The sequence below is a fragment of the Salvelinus fontinalis genome, chromosome 30 (genome assembly GCF_029448725.1).
Source record: "Salvelinus fontinalis isolate EN_2023a chromosome 30, ASM2944872v1, whole genome shotgun sequence".
Taxonomy (NCBI): domain Eukaryota; kingdom Metazoa; phylum Chordata; class Actinopteri; order Salmoniformes; family Salmonidae; genus Salvelinus; species Salvelinus fontinalis.
The window spans coordinates 20,072,983-20,097,611 of NC_074694.1; the positions used below are offsets into that span (position 1 = coordinate 20,072,983).

At 42.9% G+C, this 24,629-nt stretch overlaps 1 protein-coding gene across 2 annotated transcripts; it reads right to left on the reverse strand.

Annotated features, from left to right (window-relative positions):
• Positions 1-1,767: 1,767 nt before the first annotated feature.
• Positions 1,768-22,779, reverse strand: LOC129828773 (stonin-1-like). 2 transcript variants are annotated; one of them, XM_055889969.1, is made up of 7 exons: positions 22,575-22,779; positions 7,290-8,583; positions 6,931-7,140; positions 5,465-5,605; positions 4,724-5,243; positions 4,130-4,332; positions 1,768-3,822 (listed from the first exon to the last, which is right to left on the reverse strand). In XM_055889969.1, the coding sequence occupies exons 2-7, from the start codon at positions 8,481-8,483 to the stop codon at positions 3,757-3,759; spliced, it is 2,334 nt and encodes a 777-aa protein (XP_055745944.1). In that variant the 5' UTR covers positions 8,484-8,583; positions 22,575-22,779; the 3' UTR covers positions 1,768-3,756. The 2 variants fall into 2 exon arrangements, with proteins under 2 accessions (XP_055745944.1, XP_055745945.1); XM_055889970.1 differs by having other exon boundaries at positions 6,931-7,128; positions 22,575-22,778.
• Positions 22,780-24,629: the final 1,850 nt, after the last annotated feature.

Below are 24,629 nucleotides of genomic sequence, written 5' to 3' on the forward strand. Positions count from 1 at the left end.
ACCCAAGGGGTGCGTGTTCAAATCTCATCACGGACAACTTTAGCTAATTAGCAACTACTTACTACTTTTTGGCTACTTTGCAACTATTTAGCATGTTAGCTAACCCTAACTTTAACCCTTTTAGCTAACCCATTCCCATAGCCTTAATAACCCTTAACCTATTTATTTATTTATTTTATTTTACCAAGTAAGTTGATTGAGAACACGTTCTCATTTGCAGCAACGACCTGGGGAATAGTTACAGGGGAGAGGAGGGGGATGAATGAGCCAATTGTAAACTAACCTAACCCCAAACACAAGCCTAGCTAAGGTTAGCCACAAGAAATTGGAATTCATAACATATCATACATATTGTAATTCTTAACATATCGTACCAGGGTTCACACAAGGGGCTTGGGGTGATTAAAGTACTTGCATTTGGCACTCTGAAATTCAAGTACCGGAATACCTTGAAAATCAGATATTTTATCAAGTTGGTACTTCAATTAAAATGAGAACAGAAAATGATCAAATATGTTAATATGAAAAATATTTGATAAATGTATTGGTCATGCAATTACATGTTTGCAGCTCGCTCATTCCACCCACACGTCCACTCAGCCAGACAGGTATCGAACTGAATGCTTAGGTGCAGCAAAACATCACATCGATAGCTAAAATGCCTGGCAAATGTAGATTAAAACTTGTCTGGCAGGATATTGATGTTTATAAATCGGTTTTGCCAGACCAAACCAGGGATGTAGTGGAGGGTAAACGCAGTTTACGCACCTTTTTACATAGTGTTCACTCACCTTTTTATTTTGTTAAATAACATTTACCCATTATTGTGTTCCTAGCATTGAGAATGCTCAGAAGGCTTCTTGATCTGAGTTCTAATTGTGCCTACCTCTGCTAACGAGTGGAATCATGAATGATTCATGTATGCTCATTATATTCACCAGCTCCCTTGGATTTGCCTTGTTAGCAGCACATTCATTCACCACTCTGTCCAACGAGAAACTCTGCCCGTGACATAGGCCGAGAGGTAAAACAAACTTCCTCAACCCAGACCTACAGTGGTAAATGGCAGTGGGATTTTTTTTTAATCCCTTGACTCCTTCCGTGTCAACAGACACCCCCCCCCCCCCCCCCAAAAAAAAAAACCTCACTCTTGGAGAATGAGTGTACAACCGGTAAATAGTCGCTGATATTTCAGTCAGATGTCTAGCTAGATAGTTAGCTCAAGGGCTCTAGCTATAGCTAGCTGGCTAGAAGGATGAAGTTAGAAGCTAACCTTGAACGGAGCCTGACCTTAGCAGGAGCAGTTGACTGAAATTAAGCTAGCTATAATCAAAGGATGGGCTATTATGTTCTCATAACAAAATACATTTTCTTTATAGAGAGTAGTGAGACAGACAGTGGTGAGTCAGGCTGCAATGAAGGAGGCAAAGGAGATACACATAGAGAGGAAGCATTGAAGCAAGCAGGGAGAGAGGTTAGTAGTACAGTGGTTCTGAAACTTGGGGTCCTTGACCCATGTGGGGTCCTCTAAAATTTAAATAGGGTCTCATGAGAATCTTTAATGTTATCAAACACAATAACTTGTTTCTCTTCAAATGGGTATAGAATACAACATTTTAGAGTCAACTAAGGGCCTTTAACACTGTTAAAATTCACTTTCATGTCATTGTGTTGGGAGAGCCTACGGGACTTAACATTTAGTGAAATATATATACAATTTTAATATTATTATAATGTGCACTGAACAAAAATGTAAACACAACATGCAACAATTTCAAAGATTTTACTGAGTTACAGTTCATATAAGGAAATCAGTCAACATCATCAGTACTGACATATCACTCATGTATGTAGTAAATAAGTAGTGAAACACATATTATTGAGTAGAACTTGTAAGGTAGTGATGAATAGTAAGTTTTTTGTTTTTTTACGAGGTTGTGGCAATATACTGCTATCTGGTGCGACTAGAAACAATGGCATAATAGGAACTATTACAAATTGATGGTCATTGAAAATAAATACTAGTGCTTGAAAAAGTACTTGAAAGTCCTTGAATTTGACTTGCCATTGTCTGTACGAACCCCGTCATACGAAATGTATGATGGACATCCACAAATGAATGCATACCACATGAAACATAACGTATCATGCTAAATGGGTTGTCCTGGATTTACTATCAAAATCGTACAAAATGCTCTGAGACCAGGTTGCAACTTTTGATCTACACCTCTACCATTTCACAAACACAGGCATAAAATGCAAATATCTTTAATTTGTTTTGTTAATAACTACCACTTAATTCATATACACATACAACACATTTAATAAATGTAGTTATATAGTTTCTTTAGTGAGTGCAGACCATTGCTGCATCTCTAGGGCCCCCTCTGAAATATTGTAAATAGTAATACATTTTAGTCATTTAGCAGACACTCGTATCCAGAATGACTTACAGTAGTGAGTGCATACATTTTCGTGCTGGTCCCCCCCGTGGGAATCGAAACCACAGCCCTGGCGTGGCAAGTACATGGGACCATAATGTATGTGGGCTACTTTATATAACCATAAGTCAATGATATTGACTTATAGAATAATAGATGAGTGCACATGCTTAGCTGTGCAAAAGGACCATGGTCAGCTAGCTAGTCAACAAATGACAGGACATTTATATAATTAGCCTAATTGTCTTAATTGGAAATTCATTCCAGATAGTTATTGGAAACACTATGGGTTGTTTCCCAGAGACAGATTGAGCCTTGTCCTGGACCGAAAAGCAAGCTCAATTGAGAATCTACATTGAAAGTGCTTTTTATATAATAATAATATATGCCATTAAGCAGATGCTTTTATCCAAAGCGACTTAGTCATGCATGCATACAGTACATTTTATGTATGGGTGGTCCTGGGAATCAAACCTACTATCCTGGCGTTGCAACTGCCAACTGAGCTACAGAGGACTAGATTTAGCCTAATCTCACATGAGGTTGGTGGCACCTTAACTGGGGAGGATGGGCTTGTGGTAATGGCAGTAGCAGAATAGGTAGAATGGTATCATGGTTTCCAGGTGTTTGATGTCATTCCATTTGCTCCATTCCGGCCATTATTATGAGCCGTTCTCCCCTCAGCAGCCTCCTGTGCCTAATCTGTGTCCGGAAACCAGTCCTTTTGAGTGTGTTAAATGCAAGCCTACAAGATTATGTGGTATTTACTCTTTTATAAAGAGAGCTTCTTCAACCTCCTGTCATTTCACAATGACTAATCTTCTGAGACAAATGTAAAGTGCATTGTGATGGTAGGGCTGTGTGTTCAATTGTTTGTTCTTCCAATGATAATATATTTGTTTGTTGTAGCCTAATTCTATTCTACCATGCAGGTTAGAACTAGCCTGGCTGCCAGTCTGTTTCTGCTCTCTTGTCATGTCTGGCACCCAGGATATACAACATGTTAATATCCATACATACAGGAGTACAATAGGACCAAACAATATTATGACAGACTTAAAGGTGATAAAGTATACACAACGAACACACAATATAAAAGCACAATTGTTCATCAGCCACATGTAGATTATGTCCCTTTTAAACACGTGTCCTTGTATTGAAAGAGCAAGGATGAGTTTGGTGAGCAAAAATGTCTTGGACCAAGAAAATGGGCATCTAGTGTATAGCCTCATTTCCAGGCTTCCTTATGACTAACGAGACTTGGGAGTATGGTAATGTGAGACTTGATCCTTTAAGACTTCCTTGATCATAATCATTACTGTGTTGTGCAGCCTGATTGCCCTTGTGCTTCTGTCTCAATCCACTTCTTCTCAATTTCTACCTATAAAAGGACAGAACAATACGGTTCAGTTTCATTAGGTATGGAATAATCACTATGGCATGACAACAATAGAAGATTTTGCTACACTACAGCACATACACTATAGGACCAGCCTAGGCAAGGTCAGCTGGTGTCACAGTATAAAAAATAACCTGTACCCTTAATCACAAAGCATGATTCTGCTTGGGAAATAGATTGAAATAGAAACAGAATTAAGTCTACAACAGCATTATAGATATTAAACAGAAAAAAAATACGAAACATTATAGATATTAAACTTGTTAACTAATAATATCTCAGGCCTTACCTGACAATGATAGTGGGTCCTACTGGTGACATGTTTCTGAGGCTGAATGTCACTCTCTGTGCCCAGTGACTTCACTCTGGTCTGTGAAACCACGGCCCCCACCATGTCACACTCCATTGTGACAAACGGGTACCAGTCCCTGGGGATCTCCTGGTCTGAACCGAGCTCTAACTTACAGGAGAAGGTATGGGGATGGTCCACTGCTGTGAGGTAAAAAGGAGAATGTGTAGTCAGCAATCTCTACCACTTGGGGGAGCACAATGAACAGAATCTGAAATGTACATGTTTCCATCCTCTGGCACAATGCAAACAAATCACTGTAACATCAGTCAATTGGAATATAATATTTAGCCAAGCAATAGTATAACAAACCATAATACTATAAATAATATGTATTGTAATATGTTCCCTAATCAGTTTAGCTACAATACATAAGTTACATTTCACAGACTATTTGGAAACATATTTCGGTAAGTTGTATTTGTAACATGTAAAATAACGCCAATATTCTCAGAATAAGCCAGCATTCCATATGAAAATAGATCAATAGACCGCCATCATCAATAGACAGCCAAACTCTTCCTTAGTCCTTACCCATGTTCTTAGCAGGCAATCTGTCGATCCTCCACACGATGGCTGAGTACACATTCTCATACTTGACCGTCCCCACGGTAACCTGCATGACTGGCTGTGACTCTGAAGCGCTGACTGACCCCAGACACGCGTTCCGGTTCATCCTGGCCGTCAGTGACTTACGTCGTAGCAACGTCACTGTACGCGACACCTTCACCCAGTCCCCAGGTACCGGCACACGGATCAGGACATTCTCGCAGAGTGTCTGAGTCTCCGACACGCCGATAAATGACGGGAAGATGGCTGACATGTTGAGAAAGGCTTGGAGTTCGACATAGGCCCCTTGGACAGTCACCACGGCTTTGATGGAGAAGGGCAGCTCGGTACTTCCCAGGGCTAACGTCTTGTAGCGCATCAGTTCTACTCTACAGGCGTCCGGAGGAGAGAACTTGAGCAGCCGGGACCTGTGGAACTCCAAGTCGTTGATGCACTTGTGGAAGTGGCAGTCGCTGATCTCCATCCAGCCTTCCAGGAGGTCATCCTGAAAGACCACAATGGCAATTAGAAGACCACAATGGAAATAGACCTATCTTGATTTTTTGGGTCATCCTGGATGATTTTACTTATGTTAAAATTGTATGTTTTTGTTGATGGGTGTTAAAATTGTGCATTGATGTGTGTGTTCAAATTGTATGATTAGTTATGCATGTTAAAATGTTGTGTTTGTGTGTTGATATGCATGTTAAGAAACTAATACTAAACCTCCTCGGAGCCAGAGCCGTAGCTGGCGTCGAAGCGGAGAAGCCCCAAGTCGTTGAGAGCCAGGAAGCACTCCCCTGGGCCATTGAGGAACGCCAGGCAGTGGATCCTCGTCATGGCCGCCCGGTCCATCAACACACCATCCTTGAAAAATGTATCCTCTGATTTTAGCAAATGAGAGGTCGAGCGGCAAAAAAGGATCCCCAAGGGGCATGCAATATATACAAAATAGGAGGTAGGGAATAATTTTTATGTGAAAGATTTTAGGAAAAGACATTCATAGAAATGTATACCCTTATTTAGGCTATCAATGTTTTATATAATAAGTAACAGCAATTAATAAAATCGTTTTTAATAATGCCTGATTTTAAGAACCTGTAATGTATAGCAACCCCACGTGTAAAATAGTAAATAACTGCTACTTCTCAGAGAGAAGTATGGCTGAAAATGCATAACATTGATCTAAAATTTACCCTAGAAATAGTACTGTTAGGAGAACTAATTACTATTACTAATATAATAATACTCTGAGTAAAAGTATTTATCTTCAACTCGCAATCTGTGGATTCGATTAGATAGATTGAAATTGTACATTCAACATCACAGCATAGTTGAAAGATATGTGGCGTAGAAATCCGAAGAGGGTGGCCAGCAGAGATAGATGGAATGGAAGCTGAGGGTTGGGGTGTGGAATTGGAGACAAGTGGGAGTGGAGTTTCTGGGCGGGAGATAGAATGATAGTCAAATATAAAAGTAAAAAAAATAAAACATAATAAAAAGAATGACACTGAGGGGCAGTGTTTTTACAGCTAATGCCGGTTTGCCTGAGGCTGATGCCGTGCAAGTGTTTGTACACATCCATATACACACACTCTCATTCAATACACACATATACAGACACACACATATGTAAATAGTGCCAGACATGCACTCAAACAAACAGTTGGCTTTGATGTTATGATTTTAGTTGTCCTTGATGTTTTCCTTTTGTCTTTTTTCTCTTTAGTTAATATTTTTGGTTGTTGGTGCATTGGGGGGCTTCTTGGGGGTGGGGAATGGAATTCATTATTTTTCTTATTATTGGGGGGGTGTGGGAGGGGTCTCGGATGGTTGAGGGGCAGCTATTGGGGAACTGTGGGGGGGGATCTTGGAGGATTCGGGTCCCTGTTTTTTGCCTTGTGAGATCTGTCGACGTGCCCTTGTGCAGGGCATGGACCCTGGATGCTTCTGTGTGTCGTTCTGAATGGGAGTCTGTTGGATGACTGGTGTGGTGTAGTTGTTGAGCGTCTTCACTGCAAGTATATTGTATGTTTTGGATATTCACATTTTTTTTTTTTAAATAATAATTAAAAGAACATGTAATAACGCTTAAATACCAATGAACTACACTAGCAAAGTTACATTTCCTGACCAAAATGTGTGTGCTTGCGTCAACTGTCTTATGGTGGTGGAAGAAGAAGTACATGCACCTTGTCCAGCTGTACCCAGAGGTGGTCTGTGATCTGCAGTGTCATCTCCTGTTCGTCGTAGTGCCGTTTCTGCAACAGCGGCGGTGCCAGCCTGAGAAGCTCCTCCTCCATAGTTTCGAAAAGGTCCTCCATGTCGCCGTGTTCCGTGGTTCCAAACTTCAGCAGCTGCTCCACCTCTGCCTCGTGGGACACCTCCAGCTTCAAATCAAACTTTATGCATTTAAAATTGCAACACACAGTAAAACAATACGATGACATCTATAACAGTAATATCATTGATTGATTAAACGCCAAGCTACAAAGGTGTGTTTTAAATGTGATTTAAAAACCTCAATTGTGCCCCCCCCCCCCCCCATTACCTTGGGGTGGTAGCGCTTCTTCTCTGTGTAAGACACGTGCTCCACCTTAACTGTCTGGATCTTGCGAGGCTCTCCATTGCTCTCCAGCTTGAGATCTGACAACCTGCAGTGAGGCTGCAGCTGGAACTCTTTGAAGGGCTTCTCCAGTCCTTTCTCATAGTACATCTGGAGCACGCCTCCAGACAGCAGACGCAGGTAAATGGGGCCCCACTGTCGGGACGACATGCGGTTTTTCTTCTCTGGGATCCTCAGCATTAAAGACCAGCCGTCTCTCCTCTCGCTACGGAACAGACCGTGAGAGACGAAGGCTGGTGATGGTCCCTCCTTGACCGCCTCCCTGTCTCTTACTCCTCTCCTCTCCATCCCTACTCCTTCCTCTGTGTCATTGTCTTCCTCGGCCCGCAGGCCCTCCAGCTTGTGGCAGATGTAGGAGTAGGAGCTCTGGAGCTGGTCTGGTCGAGGAGGCTCATTGCCGTCTTTCGTCCGAATGAAGAAGCGAGGCAGACTAGAACCTCCAGCCTCGGAGTCAGAAGATGAGCTCCCAGAGTCCACGCTATGCCCACCAGCCCCCTCCCAGAATGGGTTGAAATGTCCCGGGTCCCCCTGGAAGGAGGAGAATGTACTGGGGCCATCGGAGACCGAGACGGAGACGTCACCCTGGGTATGTGTGGTAGTGGTGGCCTGGTCTGGGCCAGGGGGAGAAGAAGAATAAGGCACAGAGGCAGAGGATGAACTGGAAAAACTACGGAAGAAATCGTGCTGATCCCAGGGCCTGCAATGGAAAGGTAATGCGCCGGTAGGAGGAACCTCCCTCACCGGAGTGCAAAGAGGAGTGTTGCAGGGCACACAGGAACTTCCATTGAGGTTAAAGTGCATTGGAGGGGAGCTGGATTCAAGGGAACTGCTGAAGATCCAGGATGGATCTCCCACTGGGGGCAGTATCAGCTTTAGTCCATTGGGACGGGGGATTGTCTTTAACCCTGTCGTTGTCACACTACCTGGGGCTGTCTTCAGAGGTGTAGAGGCAAAGGAAGGGGGTGAACTTGTCTTTGCCCCTGGTGACTTCAGGGGTGTTGCAGCCAACTTTGTCCCACTCTCTGGGATCTTCAAGGGGGTTGAGGCAAAAGAAGGAGACGTAGACGTTCTCCCCTCATCCTCGAAGGTCACCCAGTTTGGATTGTTCACGGAGCACATGGCTTTGGTAGTTTGGTGTCAAGGTTCAAGTCAGCACTTCCTGCTTCTGTTGTTGTCGTTATCCTCAGACTCCGCCACAGGGGTCTTCCCTGCTGAAACACTGAACAGAACATAGTCATAGATTAGAACACACATTAGAACACACAGAGTATCAGAAAATAATATTTTTTCCGTAGAATCTACAGTTATTATATATAGATGCATTTGCTTTGAAAGATATCAGGCATCTCTTGTTTACACTGAGAAATTACCCTACAGTGTCCCTTAGTGAGCATTCTGGCCTAAGAGACATCTACAGTTAGTGTTGCCAGATAGGGTCGTTTCATGGGCTACTTTTAGTAGATTGGAGGGGGATTTCAGCTCAGATTCACCTGCAAAGTGTAATGAAAATCTGGCAACACAGTGCAGTTAGATGATGTCCCGTCAGCCACTCGGCGACATTAAATTTCCCACATGACTGTTGGTTTAATTATTTAATAGCTTGTGTGTTGGTATGTTGGCGCGTTTCTTTTTTCCTTTTTATTTGTGGCAATTCAGCAACTGGCTCCGTGTGGTAATATTTACAATAATGCACTTTGTGCTAGGAATAAATTCAAGTAAAATACATAAGAGGGGAGGAAAAATATAGTACAGCTCTTTGCTGTGTCTAAGTGTCTTGTCAACCACACACACTCCATGTGTTCTCTCACTGGAATTGAGTAGGATAAATATAGAAACACTGAATATGCTAGTGGACACTGCTGAGTAACATTTGGCTAAACGCTACAGCTGCAGCCTTGTGGAATGAAAAGGCAGAGAGGTACAGCTCTGCTCTGTCAGCCACTACCAGAGGAATTGGGGTCAATTTCAATTTGGGTTGAACTTCAGGCGTCAGCGCCCTCCTATTCAAAGGTGGTGAAATTTGGAATAAATTGGAATAAAATGTAGGGTTTTGGAACTTGTAGATAAATTGTGATGGATGAAAATACCATGCTCTGGTAGGAAATGTAGAAGATGGAACTGAATTGGGATTGGGTGGAGGGGAACCCAAAGCCTGGGTAGGATTCAGGAAACGTGTCACTGGCACTCGAGCAGAGAACCAATCATCCTCTTTATTCGCCATCTGTGATAACTAGGCTGTGGAACACGAACAGCTGGTGTGAGGGTTCTGGATTATTTAACAGCTGGTGAGATATGAGGCACAGACACTACTGTGCTGTGGTGTAATGGGAATTGGAAAATCCAAGCATAATGAATGTCCTCATAGGATTTAGTTAGTTACACCTCCATATATATATATATATTACAATACCAAAAGTATGTGAACACCTGCTTGTTGAACATCTCATTCTAAAATCATGGGCATTAATATAGAGTTGGTGCTGCCTTTGGTGCTATAACAACCTCCACTCTTCTGGGAAGGCTTTCCATTAGATGTTGGAACTTTGCTGCAGGGAATTGTTTCCATTCAGCCACGAGCATTAGTGAGGTCGGGCACTGATGAGTGATTAGGTCTGGCTCGCAGTCGGCATTCCAATTCATCCCAAAGGTGTTTGATGGGTTTGAGGTCAAGGCTCTGTGCAGGCCAGTCAAGTTCTTCCACACCAATCTCGACAAACCATTTATGTATGGACCTTACTTTGTGCACAGGGGCATTGTCATGCTGAAACAGGAAAGGGCCTTCTCCAGATTGTTGCCACAAAGTTGGAAGCACAGAATCGTCTAGAATGTCATTGTATGCTGCAGCAATAAGATTTTCCCTTCACTGGAACTACGGGGCCTAGTGCAAACCATGAAAAACAGCCCCAGACCAGTATTCCTCCTCCACCAACCTTTACAGTTGGCACTATGCATTCGGACAGGTTGTGTTTTCTTGGCATCCGCAAACACAGATTTGTCCGTCGGACTGCCAGATGGTGAAGCGTGATTCATCAATCCAGAAAATGCGTTTCTAATGAGTCCAATGGCGGCGAGCTTTACAACATTCCAGCTGACACTTGGCATTGCGCATGGTGATCTTAGGCTTGTGTGTGGCTGCTCGGCCATGGAAACCCATTCCATGAAGCTCTCGACAAACAGTTCTTGTGCTGACGTTGCTTCCAGAGGCTGTTTGGAGCTCGTTAGTGAGTGTTGCAACTGAGGACAGACAATTTGTACGCGCTTCAGCACTCTGCGTTCCCGTTCTGTGAGCTTGTGTGGCTTACCACTTCGTGGCTGAACCGTTGTCGCTCCTAAACGTTTTCACTTCACAATTACAGCACTTACAGTTCACCGGGGCAGTTCTAGCAGGACATAAATTTGACAGACTTTTTGGAAAGGTGTTATCCTATGACGGTGCCGTGCTGAAAGTCAATGAGCTCTTCAGTAAGGCCATTCTACTGCCAATGTTTGTCTATGGAGATTGCATGGCTGTGTGGTCTATTTTTATACACCTGTCAGCAACAGATGTGGCTGAAATAGTCAAGTACACTAATTGGAAGGGGTGTCTACATACTTTTGTATATATAGTGTACTGTAAACCTCATTCCCAGACTAATTGCTAGAGAAAGAGCCGGATGGTGGAAAAATCTAATACAATGGTTACTGCATAGCCTATTATGTGGAAGTAGTTTCTTAAGAGCTGTGGAAATATAGCCTGTTCCCAGATCTGATTTGCAAGACATCACTGACAGATCTGGGACCAGGCTATTCAAAATATAGGCTAGTACATTATCCTGAGCTCTGATGTCATTCTTGTCCTCCACCCTAGCCTCGGCCCCAGCTGTTAAAGATTTCCAAGTTAGAGAATATGGCAGAATGGAGAGCAGACACGCTGTAATCAACATACCATCTAGCAATTGATTCCCAGTCAACCTCAGCAGCCAATTGTGCCTTGGCTGTGACACGCTGGCAACACTGCTCTTGCCAGCAGCAGCAGCAATGACAGTAGTAACACCCAGACAGAGGCAGATCAACTGGATTCAATCTGTATCTGTCACAGCCACCGACCTCACCACAGAGATGGAGGCCTAACTTACATTACATTTACCACAGTCAATGGGTTAAATGTAATACTGCAAGGTTCCCTTGATGCTATAATGAAGTATATGGATGGAGCTCAGGGGCTGTAGGAACCCAAGGGAGCATCTCAGAGTAGGAATGCTGATCTAGGATCAGTTTTTCATTTTCGATCATAATGAATCAACGGGTGTATTTATTTTACAAATAATTTCCTGCAATTCTACAGTTTGACATTACTTAAAATACCCCTCTAGGGGCATAATAAAGGGTATATGGATGGGTATTTTGAAAACACAGTATAAGTGGAAAGAAAACCGCTAACTTCCTGCATTTCAACACGTTTTGCCATGGGGCAGAGAAAAAAGTTAGCTGTTTTATAGCTGATCTCATGCTATTCACATTTTGTCATGAGGATTAGACATAATTTTGTAGTTTTAAAGTTAATTTCCTTCTACTCTACACATTTCGCCATGAGACAGAGACAATCTTGCAGTTTAAGTAGCTTTCCAGTGAAAATCTCACTTTTAAAAGTTAATATTCTCTTAAATCATACCCAAATAATGTTGTTGACTCCTCTTATACTCGTGTTTTGTGGCCAGCGCATAAATTGGAGGGGGGAAAAACACTTCAAAAGCCCCACCTCAAACGTGTATCTCAAACAGACCATTTAAAAAATGCTTGCTATCTCCTCAGAGGATGATGTCATCCTCCTGAGCAAGATGAGCTGGCCAATCAGCAGTCTACTGACAGTAATATTTTTTATGACCGCTATATACCCCCACACCATTCTGTTGTTGGGGTTCGCCCACACCATTCCTACACAGAAAAGCTGCTTTTGAACATACTTAATTTTAAAAACATTGTAAAGAAAACTATTTTACTCATATTGTAGTTAATTATATGTCATATTTCATAGAAATCTGGAAACACTGGACAGTTACTTTAAAAGTTGACTTTGGGTAAAAATGCAAAAACAACTCATTTTAAACTGTATAACTGATCAATGCACCATCATACCAGGTCATTTAATGATTAAAAACAAAACAAAAAGTTAGGAATAAGATATTTGGCTACAGAAGTGTAATTTCTTACTGATTTCTACAGCTTCCGCCCAAAAACAAATCCTGTGAAATAACATCAACACATACTGGAGAAGTTGCTGTCTAGCTACAAGTGGCTAGCATAGCTAACAAACTAGCTACATCGGTCGTGGCTTGCATGAGAGCTGGGTCATTAAAATGAGGACCATCCTCTCCCTCTTTCTTATGGACTCACTGAACTATGGTTTGATCTAGCAGTGCTTCAATAGCCTTGTAGTCGACAGGCTAAGTGAGCAATGGATCCAGCAGTGCTTCAGCCTTAAAGCTACGTTCTGCAATTGTTCCTGCTGTTTAATGGTCATTTAAATTAATCCCATTGATTCAGGCCTGTTGAAATGACAGAATGTGGACTTTAAGGAGGAAGAACCTTGTATTGAGGCTAACTGAACCTTGCTCCAGTCCAATACTGGCAACTCCTGCAGTTCACTTCCAAACAGTACTGCCACCTCCATCAGCCTGTTCCAAAGAGATGGAGCAGAGAAATATCGTGGTCCTAAATGTATTGTCACGCTAGCAGGAGTTCTGACCAGGCTAGTAGATGGGGGAATGAAAGGTTACTAAATCTACAAAGGCAGAAAATAACAGACATTCTAATCATTCCTAAGGGACAGAGCACCATACACACAGGAAATACCAGCCTACTCTACTGCTTCTGCACAAACATACACACACACACACACACACACACACACACACACACACACACACACACACACACACACACACACACACACACACACACACAACAAACATCAACTCAATGTCAGTCTCTGTCAATGGGTTCACATACACTGTAAATGACAGTGATTACACTGTACTGTACACTACCGTTCAAGAGTTTGGGGTCACTTAGAAATGTCCTTGTTTTTTAAAGAAAAGCACATTTTTGTCCATTAAAATAACATCAAATTGATCAGAAATACAGTGTAGGCATTGTTAATGTTTTAAATTACTATTGTAGCTGGAAAAGGCAGATTTTTTATGGAATATCTACATAGGCGTACAGAGGCCCATTATCAGCAACCATCACTCCTGTGTTCCAATGGCACGTTGTGTTAGTTAATTATTAGAAAACCCATTTGCAATTATGTTAGCACAGCTGAAAACTATTGTTCTGATTAAAAAGCCAATAAAACTGGCCTTCTTTAGACTAGTTGAGTATCTGGACCATCAAAATTTGTGGGTTCGAGTACAGGCTCAAAATGGCTACAAACAAAGACCTTTCTTCTGAAACTCGTTAGTCTATTCTTGTTCTGAGAAAGGAAGGCTATTCCATTCCAGAAATTGCCAAGAAACTGAAGATCTGGTACAGCGCTGTGTACTACTCCCTTCACAGAACAGCGCAAACTGGCCCTAACTAGAATAGGAAGAGGAGTGGGAGGCTCCAGTGCACAACTGAGCAAGAGGACAAGCACATTAGATTGTCTAGTTTGAGAAACAGACGCCTCACAAGTCCTCAACTGGCAGCTTCATTAAATAGTACCCGCAAAACACCAGTCTCAACGTCACCAGTGAAGAGGCGACTCCGGGATGCTGGCCTTCTACGCAGAGTTCCTCTGTCCAGTGTGTGTTCTTTTGCCCATCTTAATCTTTTCTTTTTATTGGCCAGTCTGAGATATGGCTTTTTCGTTGCAACTCTGCGTAGAAGGCCAGCATCCCGGAGTCGCCTCTTCACTGTTGACGTTGAGACTGGTGTTTTGCGGGTACTATTTAATGAAGCTGCCAGTTGAGGACTTGTGAGGCGTCTTTTTCTCAAACTAGACAATCTAATGTACTTGTCCTCTTGCTCAGTTGACAGAGATGGCCGCCTCGCTTCGCGTTCCTAGGAAACTATGCAGTGTTTTGTTTTTTCATGTGTTATTTCTTACATTGGTATCCCAGGTAATCTTAGGTTTCATTACATACAGTCGGGAGGAACTACTGAATATAAGAGCAACGTCAACTCACCATCATTACAACCAGGAATATGACTCTCCCGAAGCGGTTCCTGTGTTCTGCCTTCCACCCAGTACAATGGATCTGATCCCAGCCGGCGACCCTAAACAACGACGCCGTAAAAGGGGCAAACGAAGCGGTCTTCTGGTCAGGCTTCGGAGACGGGCACATCGCGCTCCACTCCCTAGCATACTACTCGCCAATGTCCAGTCTCTTGACAACAAGGTTGATGAAATCCGAGCAAGGGTAACATTCCAGAGAGACATCAGAGACTGTAATGTTCTTTGCTTCACGGAAACATGGCTCACTCGAGAGACGCTAACGGAGTCGGTGCAGCCAGCTGGTTTCTTCACGCATCGCGCAGACAGAAACAAACATCTTTCTGGTAAGAAGAGGGGCGGGGGTGTATGCCTTATGATTAACGAGACGTGGTGTGATCATAACAACATACAGGAACTCAAGTCATTCTGTTCACCTGATTTAGAATTCCTCACAATCAAATGTCGACCGCATTATCTACCAAGGGAATTCTCTTCGATTATAATCACAGCCGTATATATTCCCCCCCCAAGCAGACACATTGATGGCCCTGAACAAACTTTATTTGACTCTATGTAAACTGGAAACCACACACCCTGAGGCTGCATTCATCGTAGCTGGGGATTTTAACAAGGCTAATCTGAAAACAAAACTCCCTAAATTCTATCAGCATATCGATTGTGCTACCAGGGCTGGTAAAACCTTGGATCATTGTTATACTAACTTCCGCGACTCATATAAGGTCCTCCCCCGCCCTCCTTTCGGAAAAGCTGACCACGACTCCATTTTGTTGCCTCCAGCCTACAAACAGAAACTAAAACAGCAAGCTCCCGCGCTCAGGTCTGTTCAACGCTGGTCCGACCAATCTGATTCCACGCTTCAAGACTGCTTCGATCACGTGGATTGGGATATGTTCTGCATTGCGTCCAACAACAACATTGACGAATACGCTGATTCGGTGAGCGAGTTCATTAGAAAGTGCATTGACGATGTCGTACCCACAGCAACGATTAAAACATTCCCAAACCAGAAACCGTGGATTGATGGCAGCATTCACGTGAAACTGAAAGCGCGAACCACTGCAAGGTGACCGGAAACATGACCGAATACAAACAGTGTAGCTATTCCCTCCGCAAGGCAATCAAACAAGCTAAGTGCCAGTATAGAGACAAAGTAGAGTCGCAATTCAACAGCTCAGACACGAGGTATGTGGGAGGGTCTACAGTCAATCACGGATTACAAAAAGAAAACCAGCCCCGTCGCGGACCAGGATGTCTTGCTCCCAGACAGACTAAATAACTTTTTTGCTCGCTTTGAGGACAATACAGTGCCACTGACACGGCCCGCTACCAAAACCTGCGGGCTCTCCTTCACTGCAGCCGAGGTGAGTAAAACATTTAAACGTGTTAACCCTCGCAAGGCTGCAGACCCAGACGGCATTCCCAGCCGCGTCCTCAGAGCATGCACAGACCAGCTGGCTGGTGTTTAAGGACATATTCAATCAATCCTTATCCCATTCTGCTGTTCCCACATGCTTCAAGAGGGCCACCATTGTTCCTGTTCCCAAGAAAGCTAAGGTAACTGAGCTAAACGACTACCGCTAACTGAGCTAGCACTCACTTCCGTCATCATGAAGTGCTTTGAGAGACTAGTCAAAGACAATATCACCTCCACCCTACCTGACACCCTAGACCCACTCCAATTTGCTTACCGACCCAATAGGTCCACAGACGACGCAATCACGACCACACTGCACACTGCCCTAACCCATCTGGACAAGAGGAATACCTATGTGAGATTGCTGTTCATCGACTACAGCTCAGCATTTAACACCATAGTACCCACCAAACTCATCATCAAGCTCGAGACCCTGGGTCTCGACCCCGCCCTGTGCAACTGGGTCCTGGACTTCCTGACGGGCCGCCCCCAGGTGGTGAGGGTAGGTAACAACATCTCCACCCCGCTGATCCTCAACACTGGGGCCCCACAAGGGTGCGTTCTGAGCCCTCTCCTGTACTCCCTGTTCACCCACGACTGCGTAGCCATGCACGCCTCCAACTCAATCATCAAGTTTGCGGACGACACTACAGTGGTAGGCTTGATTACCAACAACGACGAGACGGCCTACAGGGAGGAGGTGAGGGCACTCGGAGTGTGGTGTCAGGAAAATAACCTCACACTCAACGTCAACAAAACAAAGGAGATGATTGTGGACTTCAGGAAACAGCAGAGGGAGCACCCCCCTATCCACATCGACGGGACAGTAGTGGAGAAGGTGGAAAGTTAAGTTCCTCGGTGTACACATCACGGACAAACTGAATTGGTCCACCCACAGAGACAGCGTTGTGAAGAAGGCGCAGCAGCGCCTCTTCAACCTCAGGAGGCTGAAGAAATTTGGCTTGTCACCAAAAGCACTCACAAACTTCTACAGATGCACAATCGAGAGCATCCTGTCGGACTGTATCACCGCCTGGTACGGCAACTGCTCCCCCCACAACCGTAAGGCTCTCCAGAGGGTAGTGAGGTCTGCACAACGCATCACCGGGGGCAAACTACCTGCCCTCCAGGACACCTACACCACCCGATGTCACAGGAAGGCCATAAAGATCATCAAGGACAACAACCACCCGAGCCACTGCCTGTTCACCCCGCTATCATCCAGAAGGCGAGGTCAGTACAGGTGCATCAAAGCAGGGACCGAGAGACTGAAAAACAGCTTCTATCTCAAGGCCATCAGACTGTTAAACAGCCACCACTAATAATTTAGTGGCCGCTGCCAACATACTGACTCAACTCCAGCCACTTTAATAATGGGAATTGATGGAAATTATGTAAAAATGTATCACTAGCCACTTTAAACTGTGCCACTTTGTTTATATACCCTACATTACTCATCTCATATGTATATACTGTACTCTATACCATCTACTGCATCCTGCCTATGCTGTTCTGTACCATCACTCATTCATATATCTTTATGTACATATTCTTTATCCCTTTACACTTGTGTGTGTGTATAAGGTAGTAGTTGTGGAATTGTTAGGTTAGATTACTTGTTGGTTATTACTGCATTGTTGGAACTAGAAGCACAAGCATTTCGCTACACTCGCATTAACATCTGCTAACCATGTGTATGTGACAAATAAATTTGATTTGATGGTTGCTCATATGGGTCTTTGTACGCCTATGTAGATATTCCATTAAAAATCTGCCATTTCCAGCTACAATAGTCATTTACAACATTAGCAATGTCTACACAGTATGTCTGATCAATTTGATGTTATTTTAATGGACAAAAAATTTGCTTTTCTTTCAAAAACAAGGACATTTCTAAGTGAACCCAAACTTTTGAACTGTACTGTACATGTCACTCAGGTTTGGTTGCTCATGACAGCTGATTTACAATTTGAAGCCCAAACTTTTAGGGTTAGGGACACCAATTAAGCCTACTCTTGGACTAAAAAGCATTTTAAATGGAACTTCTCCATTGAGCTTGCTTTTTAGGCATGGTTTCCCGGACACAAAATGTAATCTGTGTCCGGAAACCATCCCTTACTATATGAGACTCTTTTGTCGGCAGGTAGCCTAGCGGTTAAGATAGTTGGCCTAGTAACCGAAGGTTCACTGGTTGAGTCCCCGAACCGACTAGGTTAAAAATCTGTCGATTAACCCTAATTGCTCATGTAAGTCACTCTGGATAAAAGTGTCTGCTAAATGACTAAAATGTAAATGTTGTAAGGGCAAGCATGCTCAGTGGTCTAATAACTAAATAAGAAGTATATGTTCGCATGATAAGATCGCTTGCTTTCCAGTAATGTTTGTCTCACATGATATAAATCATCCTTTTATAATGACTTGAAGTGGGAGAAAGACAGCCTTTGTCCCCATGAATCAAGATATAGGGAGACGCCATGTTCAAAGCACCTACAAGATAGCTATGGAACTTTTTAACTCTAGGTTATGTATTTTCTGGCAGAGACACTTTCCAAACAGTCACAAGACAATGACTTGATGAGTGAGAGACAAAAAAGCTGCATTTAGATAAGAGATGTGACTTCCCTTGTTAAATAAAGAACTGTCTGGTCTTTAAAACTGTCAGACACTTGCTGCAGAAGTGAGTTGTGAGTCACAGACTGATTTATTTTCCTACTTGCATCCATAGCTTTGTCTGAATTATTTGAGAGTGGTAACATTTCTCTAGACCCATCATTCAGTTGTTTATCAAAACAAGTGGTCATATTCCAGATTGCCCCTTTAAAGGTTGTCATCGTGACCTTATTTAAAGTGTTCAGCCAGTGGAAATGTACATGAATGCCTATTAGACTACTGTCTTCTTGAGCGTTTTATAGTATCTTATTTGCTTCCAAACTTTGACAGAATACTTAATAGCAGAACAAACAATGTAATCTGGAATCAAATACTCCCTGCTGTGACTAAAGAAGAGATTCATGCCCCCTACAAGTGCTGCCGTGCCCTGCTATGCCCCCTGCTACTGTGCTGAATTCACACATTTGAACAGGGAATAAAATATAGAGTCCCTACAGTACCTTTGCAAAAACGGTGTCGTTTGTGAAGTTGTGGGTATTCTTATGATGTCTCTTTCCCATCTTGATTATGACCAAATGTAAACAGTGTTGATGTAAACATAAGATAAACACACTATGATCTTGATAATGCTTTATAGCCATCAGTGTTGCCCCTGTGCTGACACCGTGTCCTCTAGACATCCCACTGGCAACTTAGATCAGCATGGCTTGATTAGAACAAATCAATGACTTGATAAAAGGGCCAATCTGCAGGTCGAATGATAACAAAGGGTACACAGCTGAGGGATGGCGCTGAAGAAATGTAACCACTCAAACTCCTGAACAGATCAGCTTTAATATTGCCGATATACTGAACAGAAATACAAACGCAACATTTAAAGTGTTGGTCCCATGTTTCATGAGCTGAAATAAAAGATCCCAGAAATGTTCCATATGCACAAAAAGCTTATTTCTCGCAACTTTTCTACACAAATTTGTTTACATCCCTGTTAGTGAGCATTTCTCCTTTGCCAAGATAATCAATCCACCAGACAGGTGTGGCATATTAAACAGCATGATCATTACACAGGTGCGCCTTGTGCTGGGGGGCAATAAAAGGCCACTAAAATGTGCAGTTTTGTCACAACACAATGCCACAGATGTCTCAAGTTGAGGGATCGTGCAATTGGCATGCTGACTGCAGGAATGTCCACCAGAGCTGTTGCCAGAGAATTTAATGTTAATTCCAATACCATAAGCTGCCTCCATTGTCATTTTAGAGAATTTGGCAGTATGTCCAACCGGCCTCACAACCACAGACCACATGTAACCACACCAGCCCAGGACCTCCACATCCGGCTTCTTCACCTGCGGGATCATCTGAGACCAGCCACCTGGACAGCTGATGAAACTGTGGGTTTGCACAACCAAATAATGTATGCACAAACTGTCAGAAACCGTCTCAGGGAAGCTCATCTGCATGCTCATTGTCATCACCAGGGTCTTAACCTGACTGCAGTCCGGCGTCGTAACCGTCTTCAGTGGGCAAATGCTCATCTTCGATGGCCACTGGCACGCTGGAGAAGTGTGCTCTTCACGGATGAATCCCAGTTTCAACTGTACCGGGTAAATGACAGTGTCTATGGCGTTGTGTGGGCGAGCGGTTTGCTGATGTCAACATTATGACAGAGTGCCCCATGGTGGCATTGGGGTTATGGTACGGGCAGGCATAAGCTACAGACAACACACACCCAATTGCATTTTATCGATGACAATTTGAATGCACAGAGATACCGTGACGAGATCCTGAGGCCCATTCATCCACTGCCATCACCTCATGTTTCAACATGATAATGCACGGCACCATGTCACAAGGATCTGTACACAATTCCTGGAATTTGAAAATGTCCCAGGTCTTTCATATCCTGCATACTCACTAGACATGTCACCCATTGAGCCTGTTTGGGATGCTCTGGATCGACGTGTACGACAGCGTGTTCCAGTTCCCGACAATATCCAGCAACTTCGCACAGCCATTGAAGAGAGGGACAACATTCCACTGGCCACAATCAACAGCCTGATCAACTCTATGCAAAGGACATGTGTAGCGATGCATGAGGCAAATGGTGGTCACACCAGATACTGACTGGTTTTCTGATCCAGAAGTAAACTAATGGACAAGAATACTTCTATTTACAGCTATTTTCCCTTATATCTATGGTACCTGTAGTTAAATAATTATAACTATTCCTAATTTCCTCTTCAAGTGCTTGATTTTCACCCATAACGGCCAATCCACAATCATTCTGATCTTAACCCCAACCTTCCGATGTCCACACATTAGCCCATCTTTCCCAATATAATGCCATTTTGCAATTTCCTTTTGCAATAGATCCCTCCATTTTACTATTTCTTACAAGGGTCCTGAACCTCCCTATTTGTAAAATGTCTACCGATATTTCCCTAAAAGGAAATACTTTACGCAAGAGTATAATGATATTTCCCATTGACTGATCATGGTTTTTCAGATCCCCCTAACAATACAGTTCCCAGGTCCATCTGAACCCTGATATTATGACATAACCATTCCTGGACCTGACTCCAAAAGCGAGCAACCGATGGACAGTACCAGAAAGTATTTTCTATTGATTCTGTTTCCTCGTGGCAAAATCTACACAGGGCTGACTTTTCAATGCCCCATATATTTTTTATATATATATATATATATATATATAAAGGGTTTTGTAAATGTAACCTTTATTTAACTAGGCAAGTCAGTTAAGATCAAATTCTTATTTACAATGACGGCCTACCCAGGCCAAACCCGGACGATGCTGAGCCAATTGTACGCCACCCTATTTGGGACTCACAATCACGGCCGGATGTGATACAGCCTGGATTCAAACCAGGGACTGTAGTGACGCCTCTTGCACTGAGATGCAGTGCCTTAGACCGCTGTGCCACTCTGGAGCAGAAGATCTTAATTTGAGCCAGTTTGCTACAGCAGGAAAATAATCCAGCAGCAACAGGAAATATGTGGATTATAATGAATGACCATTTTTGTAGGGGTTAATGCATTTTTCAGAAGGGAACATTTCATATTGTAAATTACAACCTTCAGAAGCCTTTTAAAACCTCATATGTTTCAAGTTAATACAAGTTCAATATTTCCTGCATTTAAGGAAAGTAATCCTGCAACAGGGTGATCAAATTCAGATCCGACATTTGTAAGTTACAACTACTATTGTTTATCAACCAATAAATGTTTAGCAGGCACTGTGTGGACACCATCCTGTTTAAAAGCGTCTCTGCTATAGCTGATGTATTGCTTTTGAGTGACATACGCCAAGTCTATATGTTCAGTGTACAATAATGTATTTTTGAGTGACATCTGACCTAGTGGTTAGAAGATTGACATATAATGAGACAACAAAATGCTGCATTTTGGTGATACGGCATCCTTCTGTGAAACGGTGCATAGCGACAATCGTTGTTTTTCCATGGTTTGCTACAACGCAGACTGTGCATTGGTCTCGGTAACAATTCAACCGTGCTGTGATCGTCCATGACTCATTACCGCCGGAGGAACTCTGGTCTCAACATCAGGACAGGAACGATGTTGTTTTGCAATGCAATGTCACGAAAGGAGAATGAGGCTATCCTACCAGTGCATTTGTTGTATTGTCATTCGACCTACGACTTTCGTTGTAGTTTGTCAGCAAAGAATATGACAGTTTTAAAATGGTTAATTATATGCTACCGTTTTAAACGCAAATTCCACTCTTTCAAGAAAGGTCAATGGTCAAGATTTGCCACTAAGAATATAATAATTTTTTTATAGAATAAACAACTTTGCACAGTGTGTGGTAACAAGTTGTCCCCAAAACAGAAGTTAGCTATTGTTGTAGCCTTGCTTGCTTCTTCTACAGTAGGTTGTTTTGACGGAGCAATGAGATGGAAGTTGTCAATTGACTCTCTGGTGGAAACTTGCAACGAAACAAAATAATACTCACGTTCTACACAAATCCCGAAATAACAACAATCACGTCATGATTCTTATTTTCCGTTAAAACTGCAGAAATCCCAATATGCGAGGCCGACAGGTTTCTCTCAAAATGGCAGAGAGAAAATGCAGCCGATTTGCTATCCCCTTTCAGCCCTCCCGTTAACGGGACGTCCCTGCTAGAGAAATGAAGTGGGGCGAGTGAAAGAATGAACGGAGGATGCCCATATTCTCCTCCCACATCTCATCTGGCCGAATGATGACGATGCTTTTGGTGTGACAGGGAGTTTGTTTTTGCCAATGTTATGAGTGGCCGGTGAAGTAGACAAAGCTTATGGTTTGGCTACAATAACACACACGATAAAACTTCAGGCTGCAATGTTGCGAGCGCAAAGAGCCATTAGCATACTTCAACATTAGGAGTAGATAGCCTAGTTGGAAGCTTTATGAATATTGTAATGACCTGACTAGATCATAAAGGAATAATTGTCCAGACAGAGGATTGAGTTTACGAAATGACGGTTTATTAACCCAACTTTACACAGGCTACTGTTTGGCCGTAGCCCACGCCAAATAAATGAAAGATACCCCACAAGCCAACCGTGACCTTCTCTTGTGAAGTCCGGACATAAGAGGGAGAACAAAGGCTAAACCAATGTGAAGGCCGGACATAAGAGGGAGAACAAAGGCTAAACCAAGTCTTAACTTCTTTAAAAACTCTGTTTATTAAGTTTTACACACACACAGACAAGACAAAGCAATATAAATAATATACTCAACTAGAAAAAAAAACAAATGATACATTAAAAAAAAAATTGCTTTAAAGATACCATACTTTAGACAAGTTAAACACACCAGGCAGAAGGCTACAAAGGTTAAAGGGCAATCTATAGTACAGGGACAGAGCAAACACCTCACCATTGTTCCTGTAAACAGTCAAGGGAAAGGGGTGGAGAAATGCAACCACTCACAGACAGTCAAGGACACAGACCGACCATCCACTGGACCAAAAATAAAGAGTTTACAATGCTTTCAAATAAAAAATGAATAATAATCATTTAATGTAGGCGTGAACAAAATTAAAAAATAAAAATAACTGGGGAAAACAAGCTCACACCTTAGTCTCTGCCCAGGCAAGATGAACAAGGCATCCGCAAGTCACAATCAATAAGCACATCAACCTTACACTGGGTACTGGTAAGTACAACACAACCACCTACTAACACATAACACACAGCTGTCTGTGCGGGTCGCTACAATATAATATTTTTTGTTGATTTCCACCAATTAAGTAAAACGGTAATGAATAAGTAGTAAAGCACATTCTAGACATTCTGACTCTTTTTTTACATTCCAGGTGGGACATTTATACAGTTGGATTAGAACAAGGACAGGGTTGTCTGTCAAAGAACCTCGTTCCACCCCAGTCAACTCACTCACACACTGATTAGGACATGGTTGTCTGTCAATGAACCTCTTCCCCAGCCCTAGCCCTACATCACAGTAAGCTAGGCCTAGTTACAAGCTATAGAGACTGGAGAGACTATAAATTATGACCAAAGAGAAAAATCTGAAGTGAGAGAGAAAGAGAAGGAAAGAGGTTTGAGCTGAATTCTGGCAGACATGTTCATATGACTCCATGATAAAAAGGGTAGTGGTTCACACAGTGACAGAGGTCTGATGCTAGGGTGGGACAATTAGGCGTGGATGACTAGAGATTACTCACCAAGGGAGGGGTCAGCGGTTGGATAGGAGATAATTAAAGGGTTGAAGATAACGGTCATTGAAGTGCTGTCATCTGGAGCTGGTCCAGACAAGAATTACACTTTCTCTCTCACTCTCACACACACGAGCATGCAAAAGTACACACATGCAAAAGGGCCTTCGCGCACACACACACACACACACACTAAATTAAACCAATATCAACACAAACTGAAGTGGTTTTCCTCTGTTCCCCGTGCTCCGAAGACGTGGATGTCGATTAAGGCAGCCTCCCGCACCTCTCTGATTCAGAGGGGTCGGGTTAAATGCGGAAGACATACAGTTGTACAACTAACTAGGT

Coding starts and splice junctions, on each gene's coding strand:
- LOC129828773 (XM_055889969.1), bottom strand. CDS start 8,483: ATGTGCTCCGTGAACAATCCAAACTGGGTGACCTTCGAGGATGAGGGG. Junction 7,141..7,289: donor AGAAGCGCTACCACCCCAAG/GTAATGGGGGGG, acceptor AAATGCATAAAG/TTTGATTTGAAGCTGGAGGT. Junction 4,333..4,723: donor ATTGCCTGCTAAGAACATGG/GTAAGGACTAAG, acceptor TTTACCTCACAG/CAGTGGACCATCCCCATACC.